This window comes from Periophthalmus magnuspinnatus, chromosome 3 (assembly GCF_009829125.3).
Source record: "Periophthalmus magnuspinnatus isolate fPerMag1 chromosome 3, fPerMag1.2.pri, whole genome shotgun sequence".
Classification (NCBI taxonomy): domain Eukaryota; kingdom Metazoa; phylum Chordata; class Actinopteri; order Gobiiformes; family Gobiidae; genus Periophthalmus; species Periophthalmus magnuspinnatus.
Genome location: NC_047128.1, coordinates 14,615,575 through 14,634,230, shown reverse-complemented (window position 1 = coordinate 14,634,230; position 18,656 = coordinate 14,615,575). Strand labels below are relative to the sequence as shown.

Here is an 18,656-nt window from a genome sequence, read left to right as displayed (position 1 = left end):
CCAGCAGAGGGCCCCCCAGAGCCCATACATTTACATTGAAAATAATATATAAAGGTTTATTGGAAACAGGGCTTTTGTGTTTACAGCAGCCTAAATGTCCCTCTCAAACAATTACATTTGTTTTATATCTATAGTAGCAAAATATCTGCTGCTGCCTACATTTGTTTTTGAGTCAGGCAGAGGTGAGGGCAGCTATGTGTTTACAAGGACACTTTATAATGTAAATGTAAACCCACTCAAAATCCACTATAATTTCAAAAATCTTGACCTCACTTATATGTTTGTCTACTGTTCTTCTGACTATAGTAGTTGTGACACGTGGGATGTTTTCAGTCTGATGTTGGTCGTATAAATCAGAATCAGAATCAGAATACTTTTATTGCCATAGTCTGTGAACACAGTTCACAAACTAGGAACTTGATTCGGTGAAAAAGTGCAACATAAACACACTGAATAAATACAAACACAAATAAAGGCATGCACAAGTTAAAAAGATATGCTTAAAAAAAATCAAATGAAATACTTAAAGGGAGAAAATATGTACAACAGCAGCATCAGAACAACAGTGCAAAGTGGCTTATTAAAGTGACTGGTGTTATTAAGTGTCCAGTTTAGTGCAGATATTATAAAGTGTTCATGAGACACACAGCAGAGGGGAAGAAACTGTTCTTATGGCGAGAGGTTCTGGTCCCAATGGACCGTAGCCTCCTGCCAGAGGGAAGTGGCTCAAATAGTCCATGTCCAGAGTGAGAAGTGTCAGCTGCTATATGGCCTGCTCGCCCCCGAGTCCTGGAGATGTACAGGTCCTGTATAGATGGAAGGCTGCAGCCAATCACCTTCTCAGCAGAGCGCACAATGCGCTGCAGTCTCTGTCTGTCCCTGGCAGTGGCCCCAGCGAACCACACAGTGATGGAGGAGGTGAGGATGGACTCAATGATGGAAGTGTAAAACTGCACCATCATCTGGACTGGCAGCTTGAGTTTCCTCAGCTGCCGCAGGTGGAACATCCTCTGCTGGGCTTTCTTGATGAGGGAGCTGATGGTCGGCTCCCACTTGAGATCCTGGGTGATGCAGGTGCCCAGGAAGCGGAAAGAGTCCACAGTGGTGATGGGGGAGTTCGTCAGGATGAGGGGAGGCAGGGGGGCTGTGACTTTCCTGAAGTCCACAATCATCTCCACTGTCTTCTGGGCATTGAGCTCCAGGTTGTTGCTGCTGCACCAGGACACCAGCCGGTCCACCTCCCTCCTGTAGGCAGACTCATCGCTGTCCGAGATGAATCCGATGAGGGTGGTGTCATCCGCAAACTTAACCAGTTTGACGGAGTCGTGGCTGGAGGTGCAGCAGTTGGTGTACAGGGAGAAGAGCAGGGGAGAAAGTACACAGCCCTGTGGAGATCCTGTGCTGATAGTCCGAGTGTCCGAGACATTCTTCCCCAGCCGCACGCGCTGTCTCCTGTCTACAGGTACAATACAGATACAATTGGTCAAGACATTGTATTGGAGTGATTTATGGTTTAACCTTTCAGAGATTTTCAAACTCATGGCATCAGTTTTTAAAACAGGTATGTATATTACAATAATATACATCAATTGTACACTGTATTATAACAAAAACCTTTTAAACCTGTGTTGACACTTCAGATGTTGCACTGTGACATCTGCTCCTTCAGTGTGTGGTCTGTAGGGGGCGGGATACAGGTCTGGACCAGAGCCTTGCAGACCAGGTAGGGGTCTGTGGGTAAGTCTGTGTGTGAGTTGCGGTGCTCCAGATAACCCCGCCCCTTGTGGTTGACACTGCAATGATGTCATGAAGGTGAAAACGCAAAAATGCAAGCACAGCCCCACACTGTTCAAACTCAGCCTGTTGTTGCCGTAGACCTCTACACCATTCGGCGAGGTGCTTGATCGCCGTGTGGATGTGTCTATGGAAAAACAAAACACAAACTTAAAGCACTCTTAGTTTAGGCTGTAGATTTGAAGCAATGTTTGGCCGTGACTCACGTGATGCCCCCTCCGCTCGCATGTTCTCCGTGCTGAAGTTCATGTGCCCTGCAGTGGCCCAGCGTGGGTGCTCCACAGGCTTCGGGTGAAACGAGGGAACAACCCCAAAGTCCTCACAGACTCCGTGGAGGATGTACCGAGCCATCCAAGCATGTTCCCCCAGTTCGAGGCCCTCACAGGGGCCAACCTGGAACTCCCACTGTACACAAGACACCACATGTCAGTGTGAGAAGCATTCTGACCTCACAGCCAGAGAGTTCCTCTGTTTTTACATGTTCTCCCCATGTCTGATCTCTCCCTAATGAACCATAAACACAACAGATTCATCCTCCAGTGAGGTGCTCCTGAACCAACCTCAGTGCTGTAGTGCACTGCGGTTGCTCACTGATCCTGAGGTTTAACGACAGATACTGCAGCCTGGATCACACCTACACTGATCTATACTGACCTACACTGATCTACAGTGACCTACAGTGATCTACACCAATCTACACTGACCTACAGTGATCTATACTAACCTACACTGATCTACAGTGACCTACAGCGATTTACATTGACTAACACTGATTTATAATGACCTACAATGATTTAAAGTTAGGACACACAGCGCCTCTGCTGTCCCAGGACATACAGTCATGATGAAGATAATATCAGCCTGAGGCCCTGAGCTATAGCTGAAGTTCCACCACATAGACTGGTTAACAGAAGGACAGGTAAATTGTCCAATCAGAAAAATTTTGTTCACATTCCCTGTAAGAAGGTAACCTACTGAAACTAATCTGAAACTTGCTGGGTTCAGTGGCAGATAATTATGTGACAAATCATTTTAATTATTAATTTGATATCTCCTTTAGTTTATACATATTTTACCTGAAACAAGATAGGTATAAATTCAAGCTTCATGAAGTCCTTAAAAAAGTTGCCCAACAGCTTAGTAACTTTCTCCAAATAAACAACTCCTTTGATGTTTCCGGTCAGGTTTTAGACTGAGACTGCTCTTATCAAGGTGACAAATAACATCCACCTGAACGCTGGTGCAGGCAAAGTTTCAGTCTTGATCCTATTAGATCTGTCTTTGACACTGTCAACCATGGGATCCTCTTATAGAGACTGGAGGACTGGGTGGGCATCTCTGGTTCAGGTCCTATCTAGAAGACAGGAAGTACTTTGTTGAGATTGGAAACTGTCCCAGATGACATGGCTCTGACCTGTGGGGTGCAACAGGGGTCAATCCTGGGACCCCTTTTGTTCAATGTCCCTATGGTGCCATTAGGCCAGCTAATATGCAGCAATAATGTGTCCTACCATAACTATGCAGGTGACTTTCAGATCTATGTCTCACTGGCAGCAGATGAATATGGACCAATGGATTCACTCTGCCACTGCATCCAACAGTCCATCAGTGTGTGAATGCAAAACAACTTTCTCCAGCTTAACTCATACAAGGTTGAAGTCATCATCTGACCTGCAAAAACAAAAAGAAAGTGTCGTGTCAACAGTCACCTCCAGTTTCTCTCTCTAAAACATTTAAATCAGGCTAGAAATCTAGGGCTAATAATGGACTGGGAAAGCCATGGAGGAGGATTATTAGTCGGCCTCAAAAAGATTCTGGCAGACTATCCGACGTCTCAGGCGGAGTAAGCAGTGCAGGACATTAGAAGGAACACTTTGAGGATCTCCTCAATCCCACCATCACATCTTCTGAGGAGGAAACAGAGACTGGGGACCCTGGCTCCTTTTTGGCAAGGCTCCAGGGGTGGATGAGAACCGTCCCGAGTATCTTACATCCCTGGATGTTCTCCTCTGCTGTTCCAGCTACAGAGGAATCACACTCCTGAGCCTCCCTGGCAAGGTCTATTCCAGGGTACTGGAGAGGAGAATCCCTTGAATTCAGGAGGAGCAGTGTGGTTTTATGCTCAGTTGCGGAACACTGGACCAGTTGTATGGGGTCCGGGGCCCTTTGCTAAGGACTGTCCGGTCCCTGTATGGTCGGAGCAGGGGCTGTGTTCGCATTGCCGACAGCAAGCCAGATCTATTCTCAGTGCATGTTGTTTTTAAGAACAGAATTTCTAGGAACAGCTGGGGACTAGAGTGGGACCACAGGATCTCATCTCTGCTGTTTGCAGATAATGTTGTCCTGATGGCTTAATCGAGCCAGGACCTGCAGCAGGCACTGGAGCGGTTTGCAGTCGAGTGTGAAGTGGCTGGTATGAGAATTAGCTCCTCCAAATCTGAGGCCAAAGGTTCTCGACTGGAAAAAGGTGGCTTGCCCTCTCCAGGTGAGGGTGGAGAGTCCTTGACTCAAGTGAAGGAGTTCAAGTATCTTGGGGTCTTGTTCATGAGTGAGGGAAGGATAAAGCATGAGATAGACAGGCGGTGCAGCATCCGCAGTGATGCGGTTGCTGTAATGCTTTAATGCTGTAATGGTTGTGGTAAAGAAGGAGTTGAGTCGAAAGGCAAAACTCTTGATTTACCAGTCAATCTATGTTCCAACCCTCTTCTATGGCTATGAGCTTTGGGTAATGACCCGAAAGGACAAGATCGTGGATACAAGTGGCCAAAATTAGTTTCCTCCGCAGGGTGGCTGAGCACTCCCTTAGAGATAGGGTGAGGAGCTGAATCACACAGGAAGAGCTTGGAGTAGAGCCAGTGCTCCTCCATGTCGAGAGGAGACAACTGAGGTGGCTCAGGCTTCTGTTCAGGCTACCTCCTGGATGCCTCCCTAGGGAGGTGTTCCGAGCACATCCCACCGGGAGGAGGCCCCGGGGAAGATTCAGAACATGCTGGAGTCATTATGTCTCTCAGCTGGTCTGGGAACACCTTGGGGTCACACTGGAGTAGCTGGAGGACCTTTCTGGGGTGAGGGAAGTCTGGTAGTCCCTGCTGCCCCCATGACCCAGTCCTGGATAAGCAGAAGAAAATAGATAGATGGAATGGATAAAATCATTCATTAAAAGTGATTTGTTACATAAAGATCTGACATTGAGCACCGCAAGTTTCGGATTAGTTTCAGTAGAACTGGATGTTACCTTCTTACAGGGAATGTGAACAAAATTTTTCTGATTGGACAGTCTAACTCTCTTCTGTTAATCAGTCTATTTATGTGGTTTAACTGCAGATATTGCTCCATAACATTGCTTCAGTATGATATGATCTTCATCATGACTGTATGTCCTGGGGCAGCAGAGGCCCTGTGTGTCCTAGCTCTTGGTGATAACAGCTCTGGGGAAAAGCAGGGGAGGGCAAGCAGTGAGTTTGGGTGAGGGACCAGGTGAGGGCCGAGGAGGTGGGGCAGGAGGGAATTTGGGTGAAAGATGAGGGGGGATAGGTGAGAGGGCCTTTGGTGGTGAAACAGGCAAAGATTTGCATGGGGAAGAGTTCAGTATTGTTGATGCAAGAACACTTGATCATGCTATATTAGGAGTGAGGGGAGCCATCTTAATTCTTGATCTGATGAGGCTTTCTAGATGCTTGAGAAGGGCCATGCGTTAAGGTGGGGAGTAAAAGGAGAGTGAAGAGTTCTTAGAGGGAGTAGATGTAGCAAAGGGGACCCAGGGCTGGTCTGGGGACAGGGGAGGTGATGGGGGTCCTGGCCACATACCGGTAGCCTCCCGGCCTCTCCCCCAGTTCCCCTCTCCCTCTAAGTCCAAGTTTCAACCAACCAACCAACCACCCCTGAGCATCTGAGCTCTGACTATTCTATACCAGAATGACAATGCTACATACATTTCAAAGCAGAGTGACTTTTGTTTCACACCCATATGATAATGAACTTTTACACTTAGACAGGTAGAACAACAGTGAGTTTCCTGTGGGATGGAGAAGAGCTTCACACATGTTAATGTCTGGTCTGGGTCTGGCAGACTGACACAGATCAAATGCTTTTTAAATACACAACATGACTATACTTAAATTTCTATCACAACACATTGGCTCGTTCTCTGGCTGCACAGCAGGAATGTTTTTCTCATTCCTCTTTTCTTTCACTGGCCCAGGACTGTGTCCAGGTTGGTGCCTCCGAGCGTGGAGGAAGTTATCAGTCAGCACTCTCACTCCACCTCTGCTCAGGTGTGGGTTATTTCCCTTGAACAGGTCTGCTCGTTTCCAGAATAGATCAAAGTTATCAATGTAGCGCAATTCACAAGGGATCACAAGGGGGAACAGAGCATTTTGAGCTTTGGAGATGTAAACAGGCTAATAATCAAGGGTTACACAAACATCAACTCAAAACACAACCCCATTCTAACAAATTAACAACAAGAGTCAATTTTGTGTAATACAAGACGACTACTAAACTGACAAATGCTTGTTGCTTCATATGTGTATATCTAAATGAGCCAGCCACAAAAACAGTTATATCTGAGAGCATTAGAGGGCCTGTAGTACAGATGGTGGTGGGTGGTGTCCCTCTATGGAGGAGTCAAGATTCAAATTTCATCAGAAATCTCCAAAAGTCAAATCCACAAATTTTTTATCATCATTTCCATCAGTGAAAAGGAGGATGGGAGCACATCTGACACAGGAATACAGGAGGATGTGAGGGCATCTGACAAACAGTATTGGGGTAATTTATGGTTTAACATTTGAGAGATTTCAAACTCGTGACATAAATTTTATTGAAAGAGATTTATACAGGTCATATATTACAACAATATGCTGTCGTGATCCCTGTTTGTTGTCCTCCCGTGCTGTGCTCCCTCCTCCCTCACCTGCCTATCTCCAGAGCTAGGCAGAGTCCTTGCTCCTCCTGCGCGCACCTGCAGCCCATCTACGCAATCAACATCACCTGCTGTGGATAAAAGGAGTCAGGACCAAAAACTCGGCGCCGGAACGTCCGCGTGTTACATGTGAATACAACTGCTTGGCTTAGTATCTTGGTATTTTTGTAAACCTTTTGACTCATTGGAAATTTTGCTCTTCCCCAGACCTCTGCCCGAGAACCAGCTCCAGAACCCCCGCGCCTGCACCTGCACATCTACCCTGGTATGATCCCATGTTGTCTTCGTCTTGCACTCGTGTATCTCCCTGGTCATGGACCCGCACCCACGCTCCCCAGCACCTCTGGATCTATGAACTATGACTAACCTGTTGCACCATTCTGTGAAGCATCCTTGTTCCCCGGCCTTGTGGATTAATTAACTTTGATTTCTATTTGCACATTTCTGTGAATAAAACTCTGTTAAACCTTTGTGAGTCGCGCAGTTTTGGTCCCTCCGTCTTGCTGGTTACAACATATACATAAATTGTAGACTGTATTGTATCAAAAACATCTCCTTTTAACCTCCTAGGACCTTGCATCCACATATGTGGACAACACATTTTGGGTTGTCTAGGCCACAATGCAACTTTTTAGCAGAAGAACAGCAACAATGCAAAAATGTTCAATTTAGAATATTTTTAAGAGTTTAGAACAGGGGTCACCAACACAGTGCCTGCGGGTGCCATATCGCCCCCCAAGGCCTACACGAGTCGCCCGCAGGCCGGTTCTGAAATAGCACAACTCAATGAGCTGAATCTAAAATGTAATTTTATTCTGTTGCTATTTATTTTTATTTTTTTTTATCACATTTGTCATTTAAAAATCACAATATCTCAATATATTATACGTGATGTTTAGATAAGTTAAGGTGAACTCTGACCTACTCAGTACAAAGGTCAATGTTGTGCGCGTGACAAAACCAGTGCTCCACTCGTGAGCGCCGCGGAGATGCGCTGAATACAGTTTCTTACTCCAAAACATGGCAGAAAAAGAGATCACTTTCACAATGATTTAAGACTGCAAAAGAAACCTGCGCGTGTCTCATCTGCGGGGCGACTGTGATGACGGCAAAACAGCACAATGTGGAGAGACACTTCACTAACTCCCTACGGGGACGAGCTCTATGGGCAGAACAAGCCCTGAGCTAAAGGCAGCTTTGGGTAACAGTCTTTTTTTAATGAAACCGGTGAAAAAGTTACACAAAGCAGCCGAGATTTATTAAAAAATATTGTAAGGTATTTTTTAACAATGTAATACTACCCCAGATGCCTGTAGCCCTACTTACCAAAGACCCCCACCCTGAGAGGGTCATAAAGCAATCTACAGCACTGGGGCCAAGAAGATAACACCTATGACCAGGGCCACTTCTTATCAGTGGCCCTGTTCACCAAGGACTGAGTGCCCCCCATCCTGTGAGGGTCATAAAACAATGAGATTGATTGACTTAAAAACGCACATTCAGGGATTCTGCCAAAAGGTTTTTAATGTGTAACCACATGTTGACGAGAAGAAGTCCCGCCTCACACATACGCACTGGGAGGCCTATAAAAGCTGGAAACACAAACATCTCAGGACTCTCTTCCTATCCTTTCCTGAGAGTCCAGTGCTCCATTGTTAACTTTACCTGTGACGAACTCATTAAACCCTTCTGACTTATATTTCAGTCTCTTAGTCCTCTTTGACGCTTGCACCAGGAACGAACATTTCTTACAATATGTAAGTTGATATTTCTGTAGTATTAAATTATTGATTACATACATTACATAATTGATAACTTTTTGAAAGATGGTGCAATGTATATTATTTATGTTTTGTTAAAAAGGTTTGTCAATGGATAGTGAAAATGGGACACTTTTCCTCTGAGATGTAGTGATGTAAGTGATCATATGGAAATGTAACAATTAAGATTAGTAAAGTTAAAGTGCTGAATCCGTTTCCCTCCTTGCTCAATGTTGATAATTAGTGTGAGAAAACATTAACGTGATCAGTGTTTTCACATAGATGATTATCATTTCTCATTATTAATGTACAACTAAATTCAAACTGAGCAAATTTGTTATTTCAGAAGAGCATATCAAACTGGTAGCCCTTCGTATGACTCAGTGCCCATGAAGCAGCTCTCAGATTAAAAAAGGTTGATGACCCCTGGTTTAGAATGTTCAGATTCACAAATTATTATCATAAATTAATTTAATTAATTAATTATTTATTTATTTTTTTTTTTTATTTTTTATTTTTTAAGGCATATGTCTTCCTGCACCTGTCAGCAGCACTTCACATGAGACACATTGTTCCAAGAGGCGCAATTGTTGTTTCTCTTCTTTTTTTTTTTACATTCAGGACAAATGTTGCTGTGTTCAGGCACTTAAATAAATAGTTTTTGCAAATCATTGTTCAAATGTTTTATCAAAATGATTAAAATGGGCACATATGAGGATATTTGTTTTACATCACTTTTCTCAGAAACTACATAATGTAAAAAGATAATTCTTTGTTTTTACACTCATCAGGTCCCAATCAGCCCAAATAACAAAGTGAAATTAATAAAGCCTGTCATGCAAGAGCTCAGGTCTTCGGAAGATAAACCTGTGTTGACATTTCAGATGTTGCATTGTGACATCTTCTCCTTCAGCGTGTGGTCACTAGGGGGCAGTATGCAGGTCTGGACCAGGGCCTTGCAGACCAAGTAGGGGTCACAGTCTGCAGGTGGCCGGCGGTCCTCCAGGTAGCCCTGCCCTGCGTGGTTGACGTGCCCAGGGATTCGCACGCTGCACTTGCGGTCCGCGGTCCTGAAGGTGAACTCGCTAAAGTGTGAGTGCACCCCCACACCGCTTAGACGCCGCCTGTTGTTCTCATTGCCGTATACCTCTATGTGCTCAGTGTGCCGTTCGGCGAGGCGCTTGATCGCTGTGTGGATGTGTCTATGGAAAAACAAAACACAAACTTAAAGCACTCTTAGTTTAGGCTGTAGATTTGCAGCAATGTTTGGCCGTGACTCACGTGATGCCCCCCTCCGCTCGCATGTTCTCCGTGCTGAAGTTCATGTGCCCTCCACTGGCCCAGCGTGGGTGCTCCACAGGCTTCGGGTGGAACGAGGGAACAACCCCAAAGTCCTCGCAGACTCGGTGGAGGATGTACCGAGCCATCCAGGCGTGGTCCCCCAGCGCGAGGCCCTCACAGGGGCCAACCTGGAACTCCCACTGTACACAAGACACCACGTGTCAGTGTGAGAAGCACTCTCACCTCACAGCCAGAGAGTCCCTCTGTTTTACATGTTCTCCCCGTGTCTGATCTTTCCCTAATGAACCATAAACACAACAGATTCATCCTCCAGTGAGGTGCTCCTGAACCAACCTCAGTGCTGTAGTGCACTGTGGTTGCTCACTGATATTGCAGCCTGGATCACACCTACACTGATCTATACTGACCTACACTGATCTACAGTGACCTACAGTGATCTACACCAATCTACACTGACCTACAGTGATCTATACTAACCTACAGTGATCTACGGTGATGTACAGTTATCTACACTGATCTACAGTAATCTACAGTAATGTACACTGACCTACAGAGATCTAAACTGATCTACAGTGAACTGCACTGACCAACACTACTCTACTGTGACGTACAGTGATCTAGCTACACTGACCTACAGTAATCTGCAGTGATCTACACTGACCTACAGTGACCTACACTGACCTAGTAAACTAGACTGACCTACAGTGATCTACTGTGACCTACAGTGATCTACAGTGACTTACACTGATGTACAGTTACCTACAGTGAAAACCCAGATGATGATGTTATGTCTTTGGAAGCTACTGATCAAGTTATTGACAACATGTGAGACACACCTGGGGGTGTATTTGAAGGCACACCTGAAACACAGTGCTTCTTTGTGTAACACCATGGGAAAGTCAAAAGGCATGTGCGAGCAAGGCAGCCTACAAACTTGGCTCAGTTACACAAGTTCTGTCGGGAGGAATGGGCCAAAATTCCTGCCAATTATTGTGAGAAGCTTGTGGAAGGAAATCCAAAATGTTTGCACTGTCATACAATTTAAAAGCAATGGTACCAAATACTAATGAAATGAATGTAAACTTTGGACTGGAAGAAAGTAATGAAAAATTGTCAAACAAAATTCCTTCACTCAAATTTGTATAATTCTAAATGACCTAAAACAGGAAAAATCAGATCAGACAGTGAGAAAAAAGTGCATGTCTTTTTATATATTATGTCAACTTCTCGTTTCAACTGCACCACATTTCAGTGTTTCAGTTCAGATTCCCTGTAAGAAGATAAAATCCAGTCCTACTGAAACTAATATGAAACTTGCTGTGCTCAATGTCAGATCTTTATGTAACAAATCAATAATTAATTTAATTTCTTCTTTTAAACTTGAGTTTATATGCATTTCTAACCGTAATATGGCTTGACAAAAACACAGATAAGGCAGTTCTAGTGAAATCAACTCCACCTAACTTCAAATTTGAATCTGAGACACAAGCAAATAAAAAGGGTGGAGGTCTCTGTGTGCATTCTTTTAGAGATCATTTAGTTACTCAAATTGTCATGAGTCCCGTCTGCCCTTATTGCTCTTCTGTGTCTATGCCTGGAGCTGGGCGGAGACTCTGGCACCACCTCCTCACACCAGCACTTCATCAAGCGATCAAGCCTTCACCTGGGGAGTATTAAGAGGCTCTGGATCTCTACGCTCACTGCAAGATTGTCAGTGTATCCTCGTGGTACTGTCAGCTTAGCTCGGTCTCATTTTTGTATTTTGCTTCTCGTATTCAGTCAGACTTTCTTGTTTTTTGTCACACCCTGCCCCCTGGACTACCTGTGCACCTCCGCCTCTGATCCACCTCATCTTGTCCCGTGCCAGAGCATCACCCCCTGACCCAGCCCTCACTTACCATCCAGGGTCTCGTAATGTCAAGCCAGATGCCCTTTCGTGTGTGTGTGTGTGTGGTCGCGGCCGTAAGCTGGAAGATCGAGAGTCTGATTCGGGTGGCCCAACGTACTCAGCCTGACTCAGGTAATGGCCCAGCTGGGTCTCTTTGTTCCAGACGCTGTCCGCTCCAAGGTGATAGAATGGGTCCTAGCCCTAACAGGATTCGCCTGTCATCCGGGGGTCAACCGGACCCTCTCCCTGCTTAAATGCTATTTCTGGTGGCTCACCGTTCACAGGGACACCAGAGCCTATGTCTCCGCCTGCCAGATCTGTGCTAGGGGCAAGGCCTTTCATTCGCTGCCCTCCGGCCTGCTCCAGCCACTGCCCATCCCGAAACGCCCTTGGTCACACATCGCCATCGACTTTGTAACTGGTCTCCCTGCATCCCAAGGTAACAGTCATACTCACAGTGGTTGACCAATTCTCCAAAGTGGCCCCCTTTATTGCTCTTCGAAAACTCCCGACCGCCAAAGAAACAGCCAACTATATTAATCTCCACGTGTTCAGGCTCCATGGGATTCCCGTAGACAGTGTCTGATGGGGGGACACAATTTACATCCCAGGTTGGGTATGCTTTCTGTGAATGGCTGGACGCTACAGTCAATATCACTTCTGGTTTTCACCCACAGACTAATGGACAGACCAAACGGGCTAACCAGGACCTTGAGACCGCACTACACTGTGCCGTGTCCGCTAATTCCTCTACTTGGAATACATTCCTCCCTTGGCTGGAGTATTCACATAATTCTTTGAGTTCCGCGACCGGTCTGTCTCCATTTCAAGCCTCCCTAGGGTATCAGCCTCCGCTCTTCCCGGCTGAGGAAAAGGATCTGGCGGTGCCCTCAATCCAGCACCACCTCCAACGCTGCCGCAGGATCTGGAGGAAAACCAGGGCAGCTCTCCTTCAATCCGGGGCCAAGACTAAGGCCGCAGCGGACAAGCACCAGTCCGTTTGGCTTTCATCAAAGAACATTCCGCTTAAGGCTCACTGCTGAAAACTCTCTCCTCATTTCTTGGGATCCTTCAAGATCACAAAAATCATTAGCCCATCTGCCGTGCACCTTGAGCTGCCCCGATCCCTCCGTATTCATCCCACTTTTCATGTGTCCCAAATTAAACCGGTGCCCTCCAGCCTAGCCCCCTCCTCCCACCTGGGTTGTGGATGGGTACCCCGCTTTCACTGTCTGGCGGCACACTGACGTTTGCTGGTGCGGGAGGGAGTTGCAGTGTCTGGACTGGGTGGGGTATGGTCCCGAGGAGTGTACTTGGGTGCCTAGGGCTCGCATTCTGGATCCTGACTTGGGCAGAGACTTTCAATTGGCCTGTCCTGCCAAGCCTGGGGGTCCACCAGGAGGTGTCCTTTAGGGGGAAATACTGTCATGAGTCCAGTCTGCCCCTGTGTTTCTGTGCTGTCTTTCCCCTCCCTCCTTTTGTCTATGCCTGGAGCTGGGCGGAGACTCTGGCACCACCTCCGCACACCTGCACCTCATCAAGCAATCAAGCCTTCACCTGGGGCGTATTGAGAGGCTGAGGATTCCTACATTCGCCGCCAGATCATCAGCATACTGTCATGGTACTGTTTGCTTGGCTCACTCGTTTTTTGAACTATGCTTTTGTACTCAGTTGGACTTTCTTGTTCTTTGCCAGATTTTGCTCCTTGGACTACGCTGGCACCGCAGCTTCCACCAGGGACTGGTCCTGCTGTTGTTCAAAGGAGACACATAAATGATAAAACAAGTGCACTGTTCATGGAAATGATACACTTCAATTAACATTAGAACCTGCCTCATGTTACAATGTTGATTTGTTGAATTCTGTAACTTTGGTGATAGCAAACTGTTGAGCAGACTTTCAAAACACACACTCACTTGTATAGTTCACATGTCACTTCACAATTACCAACCAATCTCAAATCTGCTGTTTTTAGGCAAAGTCCTTGAAAAAGTTGTTTACCAACAGCATACTAAGTTTCTACAAATCAGCAACTCCTTTTGATGTTTTCCAGTCAGGTTATAGACCCCGCCACAGCACTGAGACTGCTCTTATCAAGGTGACAAATCCACATAAACACTGATGTAACAGTCCCTCACATTTATATGTTCAATTTAATGTTTGTCTTTTAAATTTTGGGTTTACGCCATCTAGTGGTGAAAACCACAGAACAAACAATTTTAAATAAAGTTCCGCCTGACCCTAATTAGATGCGCGCTCTGCCACAGCCACTTTTTCAAGATCTCCGATAAGATAATAAATTGGTCAAAATATAGAAATAATAAACATTTGACATCTTTATTGTATGTATGTATTTAGAATTTCTTTTTTTTTTTTTTTATTTGAATAAGAAGAAAGAGCCCAAGATACCAGTTACCCCTCATGGATGTCGGTTCACGAGGTTTGTGTACTTCTATTTTTGTGTAGTTTAAGTTTCATGTAATGTATGAATTTTATTTATTGTATTTCTTTTCGTGATAGTTCTCACGGGTTGTAAAAAGGAAGAATAAACCCTGTCTTCTCTACCTCGTGCTCATACTAAATCCTTGAGGGTGCTACAACTGATGCAGGCAAAGTCTCTGAGTGCTGCCTTTGACACTGTCGATCATGGGATCCTCTTATAGAAACTACAGGAAATCTAAGGGTAAAAACTGACTTAGACTTGAACTTTAACAGCCACATCAAATCAATAACATCTGCAGCTTTTTTACAATCTAAAAATGTAGCAAGAATCAATCTATACGGACTTCTGGCTTCTTACCTTGACCTCCTTCATACCCTTTCTGTCACAATTATGAACATAAATCCATGCTTACAACCTTGTTAGCTTGTTAACTTTAAAGTCTTTTTTTAAGTTGAGACGTGTTGTCACACAAAAAGAGGACACTGGAAACATGTTCATTCTTTTCAATCAGCTGATGGACCTGGAAGTGACATCACTCTTAACTCAATGGCATGCATTACCTGTGCAGGTATGACCTCTCCTGTTATCCCTGTGATCTTCACCCCTGCGTACAGACAGGCATTACAGTGACTGATGCTCACGTCTCGACCTAAGACCTTATTCAACCCGACATGGGCAGAGGCAGCTGTGGGCAGAGTGGTCAGAGTGGTTAGCCTCCTGATGATTTACTCCAAACAGTGTTACCTGCTACATTTAAACACACAAGAATATACAGATGTTGAGGGGAGGTACCATAAATATAGTAGTTATCACAATACTAAAATTTTAAACTTGATTTCGATACTGTAATTGATGCCTAACTCCAAAGTACATCTCTATATCTCTATATCTATAGTATATGATTTTCAGTACTTTTGACAACCACAACCTTTTTCCCACGCTTTGAACCCTGCGGCCTATAACATGGTGCAGCTTATTTATAGAGTTTTACTGGATAACGGCCACCGGGGGGCACTCTCTACCACTAAATGCAAAAGACCTCGGGAAAGACGCGTTGAAGAATACACTACTTTAATTTTGAACAGTCATTTTGCGCATCATGCACACACCATCATCATGCAAAACACACGAAGAAATGCACATGATGCAGCTTTTAAGTTAAAGGCAATCGATCTGGCCATCAAAGAAGGAAACAGAGCCACTGCACGTAAGCTTGACATTAATGAATCAACGGTGCAACGCTGGAGACGGCAGCGGGAAGAAGTTAGTCAATATAAAAAGATGACAAGCTTTCAGCGCACATAGAGCAGACGGCCGAGGTGTTTCCACAGTGCAGATCCGGCTGAAAGCAAAAACAATTGCGGCCAGAAATAAGACTTAAGATTTCAGAGGTGGATCATTGTGGTGTTTCAGGTTTATGAGACCAAAAGGCCTCTCCATCAGGACACGGATGGCTCTGTGTCAGCAACTCCCTCCCGACTACGAGGAAAAACTTACAAACTTCGGCAAATTCACTCAAACGAAGATTGCCCAGAATTCCATTGAACCAGACAACATCATACACATGGATGAACTACCTTTGACGTTTGACTTACCTCACACTAGGAATGTTAACAGGAAAGGTGAATCCTCACACTAGGAATGTTAACAGGAAAGGTGAATCCTCACACTAGGAATGTTAACAGGAAAGGTGAATCGGCGGTCACGTTGAAAACACCTGGCCAGGAGCAAATGCATTTCATTTGTGTACTGAGCTGTACAGCATCCAGACCAAAGCTTCCACCAATAGTGACTTTTAAGCAGATGACTATGCCAAAAGAAAAACTCCCAAAAAGAATCGTAGTGGAAGTCAACACGAAAGGGTGGACGGTAGAAAGCCTAATGAAGGAACGGCTTACGGAGTGCTACGCCAAGTGACCGGGAGGATTTTTCACAAAAAAAGCATTGCTCATTATAGACAGCATGAGGGCCCATAGAGCAGATTCTGTGAAAGCAGCCCTCAAGAGAACAATTCAATTCCAGCTGTGATTCCTAGGGGCGCAACTAAATATTTGCAGCCACTGGACATGAGCGTAAATTGTGCATTTAAAGTGGCACTCGGAGTTGAGTGGGAGGCCTGGATGACTAGCGGCGAACACAGAGGACAGAACAAGCTCAAGGTGGACGTGCCTCAAGACGAAAGTGACTCTGAGAGCGATAACGAAAGACAGATTAGAGCTGACAAAGTCCTTCTGGGGGTTTCAACTCAGACACTGAAGAACGACTTCAGTGGCTTTAGTGCGTAAGAGGAAGATGAAGATAGTGACCAGTGACTTTTCAAGTAGGTTAAAGTGTTTTCTATTTTCTAACCAGCGTGTTACTGTCCTGTTGATGCCGTGTTAGTGCAGTTGTATTTTCTAAACACGCACGTTTGTTCATCCCGTCTTGATGCCTTTCAAGCGTGCTAAATTAAAACAAAAAAAAACAACTTCACTGTACTGTATTTCTGTGTAAATATCTCATGTTACAACATGATAACCTGCGGCTCATATGTAGGTGTGGCTTATGTTTGTACAAAATAGATTTTCTTTGAAAATTTAGCTGGTGTGACTTTTATTCAGGTGTGCTCTATAGTCGAAATTCACTGTATATTGATATTTGCAGCTTTGCACTCAAGTTAGACTTTAATGTGAGCTTTATTTTAATGTAATGACCCAGTTGGAACTATAACAGGTTAGCTGATTTGTGTACTTAAACAAGTCTCTTGCACATAAAATTACATTCATAAGCTAGCTAGCACTAGCCAACAGTTTTTCATTTAGTCACTCTTACCTTTTTTGTTTAAAATCAAACACCGAAATAGGGCCATGAAGGCTTATATTGATCACAGACTCCTGAAAATTATACTGAAAATTGTATCACCGTGGTAACTGCTGAACATTCCACTACAGACATATGTGGAACACCCCCAGCATGATATCACTGGGGACAGTTCAAATGGATATTGTTCAAATGCACATTTTTGTTGTAAAACTGTGAGTTCTTGGGTCTAGTCACTAAAATGATCAGATTCAACATTTGTAACTTTATCTTTTGGATAATTCATGGTAAAGTTTAATCAATAAAAATATCTGAAAATCACCCATGTATTTTACCATAGAAACATTGTATAAACATGTCATACTGTTGTTGTCTTGGAAGGTGGAGGCCCATCCAAAAGGCAGTCCATCCAGAGCCTTGAGCAGATACTCCTGTTCAAACCCGAACCACGGCTTTTGGTCCTTCACAGCCTCCATAGCCTCCGCACACTCTGGCCTCCTGTTCCCCGCTGCACCCAAACAACACACAACTTTAGACCAGGTTTAATCCTGGCTTAGACCTGATTTAGACCTGGTTTAGACCTGGTTCAGCCTTGGTCTGCACCTGATTTAGTCCTGGCTTAGTCCTGACTTAGTCCTGGATTAGTGCAGGTTTAGACCTGGTTTAGTCCTGGTTTAGTCCTTACTTAGTCCTGGTTTAGATCTGGTTTAGACCTGTTTTAGACCAGGTTTAGTCCTGGTTTAGTCAAAGTTTACAGTGCTCACTCTTTATGTTAAAGCTGCTGGCTAAATAAAAGTAAAAATCGTGGGTACGTGAAAATTAAACATTTGTCTTACGTGCTGGTGCTCCGTTGAGTTGGCGTGTGTCGCACAGAACCAGTTTGTGTGGGTCCAACAAGAACGGGTCCCGGAACATCTGAACTGGGATCAAAGTCATCTCATAAACGCAGTCCAGATAGTACGTCGAATACCACTGTGGCACATCTGGGAACAAAGCAACAACAATGTCAGACAGGAGCAGACATGACCAGACACAGAGGAGCAGAGCCACAGGAGCAGAGCCACAGGAGCAGAGCCACAGGAGCAGACCCAGAGGAGCAGACCCAGAGGAGCAGAGCCAGAGGAGCAGAGCCAGAGGAGCAGAGCCAGAGGAGCAGAGCCAGAGGAGCAGAGCCAGAGGAGCAGAGCCAGAGGAGCAGAGCCACAGGAGCAGAGCCACAGGAGCAGAGCCACAGGAGCAGTGAGACAGAAGAGCAGAGCCACAGGAGCAGTGAGACAGAAGAGCAGAGCCACAGGAGCAGAGCCAGAGGAGCAGAGCCTGAGGAGCAGACAGGAGCAGAGTCACACCATGGAGGCTTTGTGGCTCAGAGTCTAGAATCCGGGTCTTGGCTTTGGGGTTGGTCCCATCCTGATTTATCCAGACGTAGGTGACCTGGCAGTGTGGTGCTGTGGGGAGGGAGAGGTAACGCATCCGGGCCAATTTGTGAAGGCACAGTGTGTCCGGTCGCAAAGACATCTCTGCAAAAATCTAAAAGAAAATGATCTCAAATAGTTAAAAAAAATGAAATTACAAAAAAATCACTAAATTTAAATGTGAAGTGACACAGAGACCAGTCGACCCCTGAGTGGAGTGAGACTTACCTACACAGATGTTTAAAGGAGCTGAGAAGAAGGGGGCAGAGCTTCGCCAAACCTGGCTCAGTAAACTTTCCATGAATAACATAACATGTCTCAGAACAGGTCTTTC

The 18,656-nt window shown here is 45.1% G+C and overlaps 1 protein-coding gene across 2 annotated transcripts; it reads right to left on the bottom strand.

The window, feature by feature from the left end:
* Positions 1 to 361: 361 nt before the first annotated feature.
* LOC117393820 (glutamine synthetase-like) lies at positions 362 to 18,429 on the bottom strand. Of its 2 annotated transcripts, none has more exons than XM_033991830.2 (9): positions 18,257 to 18,429; positions 17,747 to 17,893; positions 17,275 to 17,418; positions 14,672 to 14,796; positions 9,760 to 9,959; positions 9,626 to 9,680; positions 2,001 to 2,199; positions 1,615 to 1,921; positions 362 to 1,456 (listed from the first exon to the last, which is right to left on the bottom strand). In XM_033991830.2, exons 1-9 carry the CDS (start codon positions 18,423 to 18,425, stop codon positions 1,306 to 1,308), a joined length of 1,497 nt encoding a protein of 498 aa, XP_033847721.2. In that variant the 5' UTR covers positions 18,426 to 18,429; the 3' UTR covers positions 362 to 1,305. The 2 variants fall into 2 exon arrangements, with proteins under 2 accessions (XP_033847721.2, XP_055076977.1); XM_055221002.1 differs by having other exon boundaries at positions 1,306 to 1,456; positions 1,624 to 1,921.
* Positions 18,430 to 18,656: the final 227 nt, after the last annotated feature.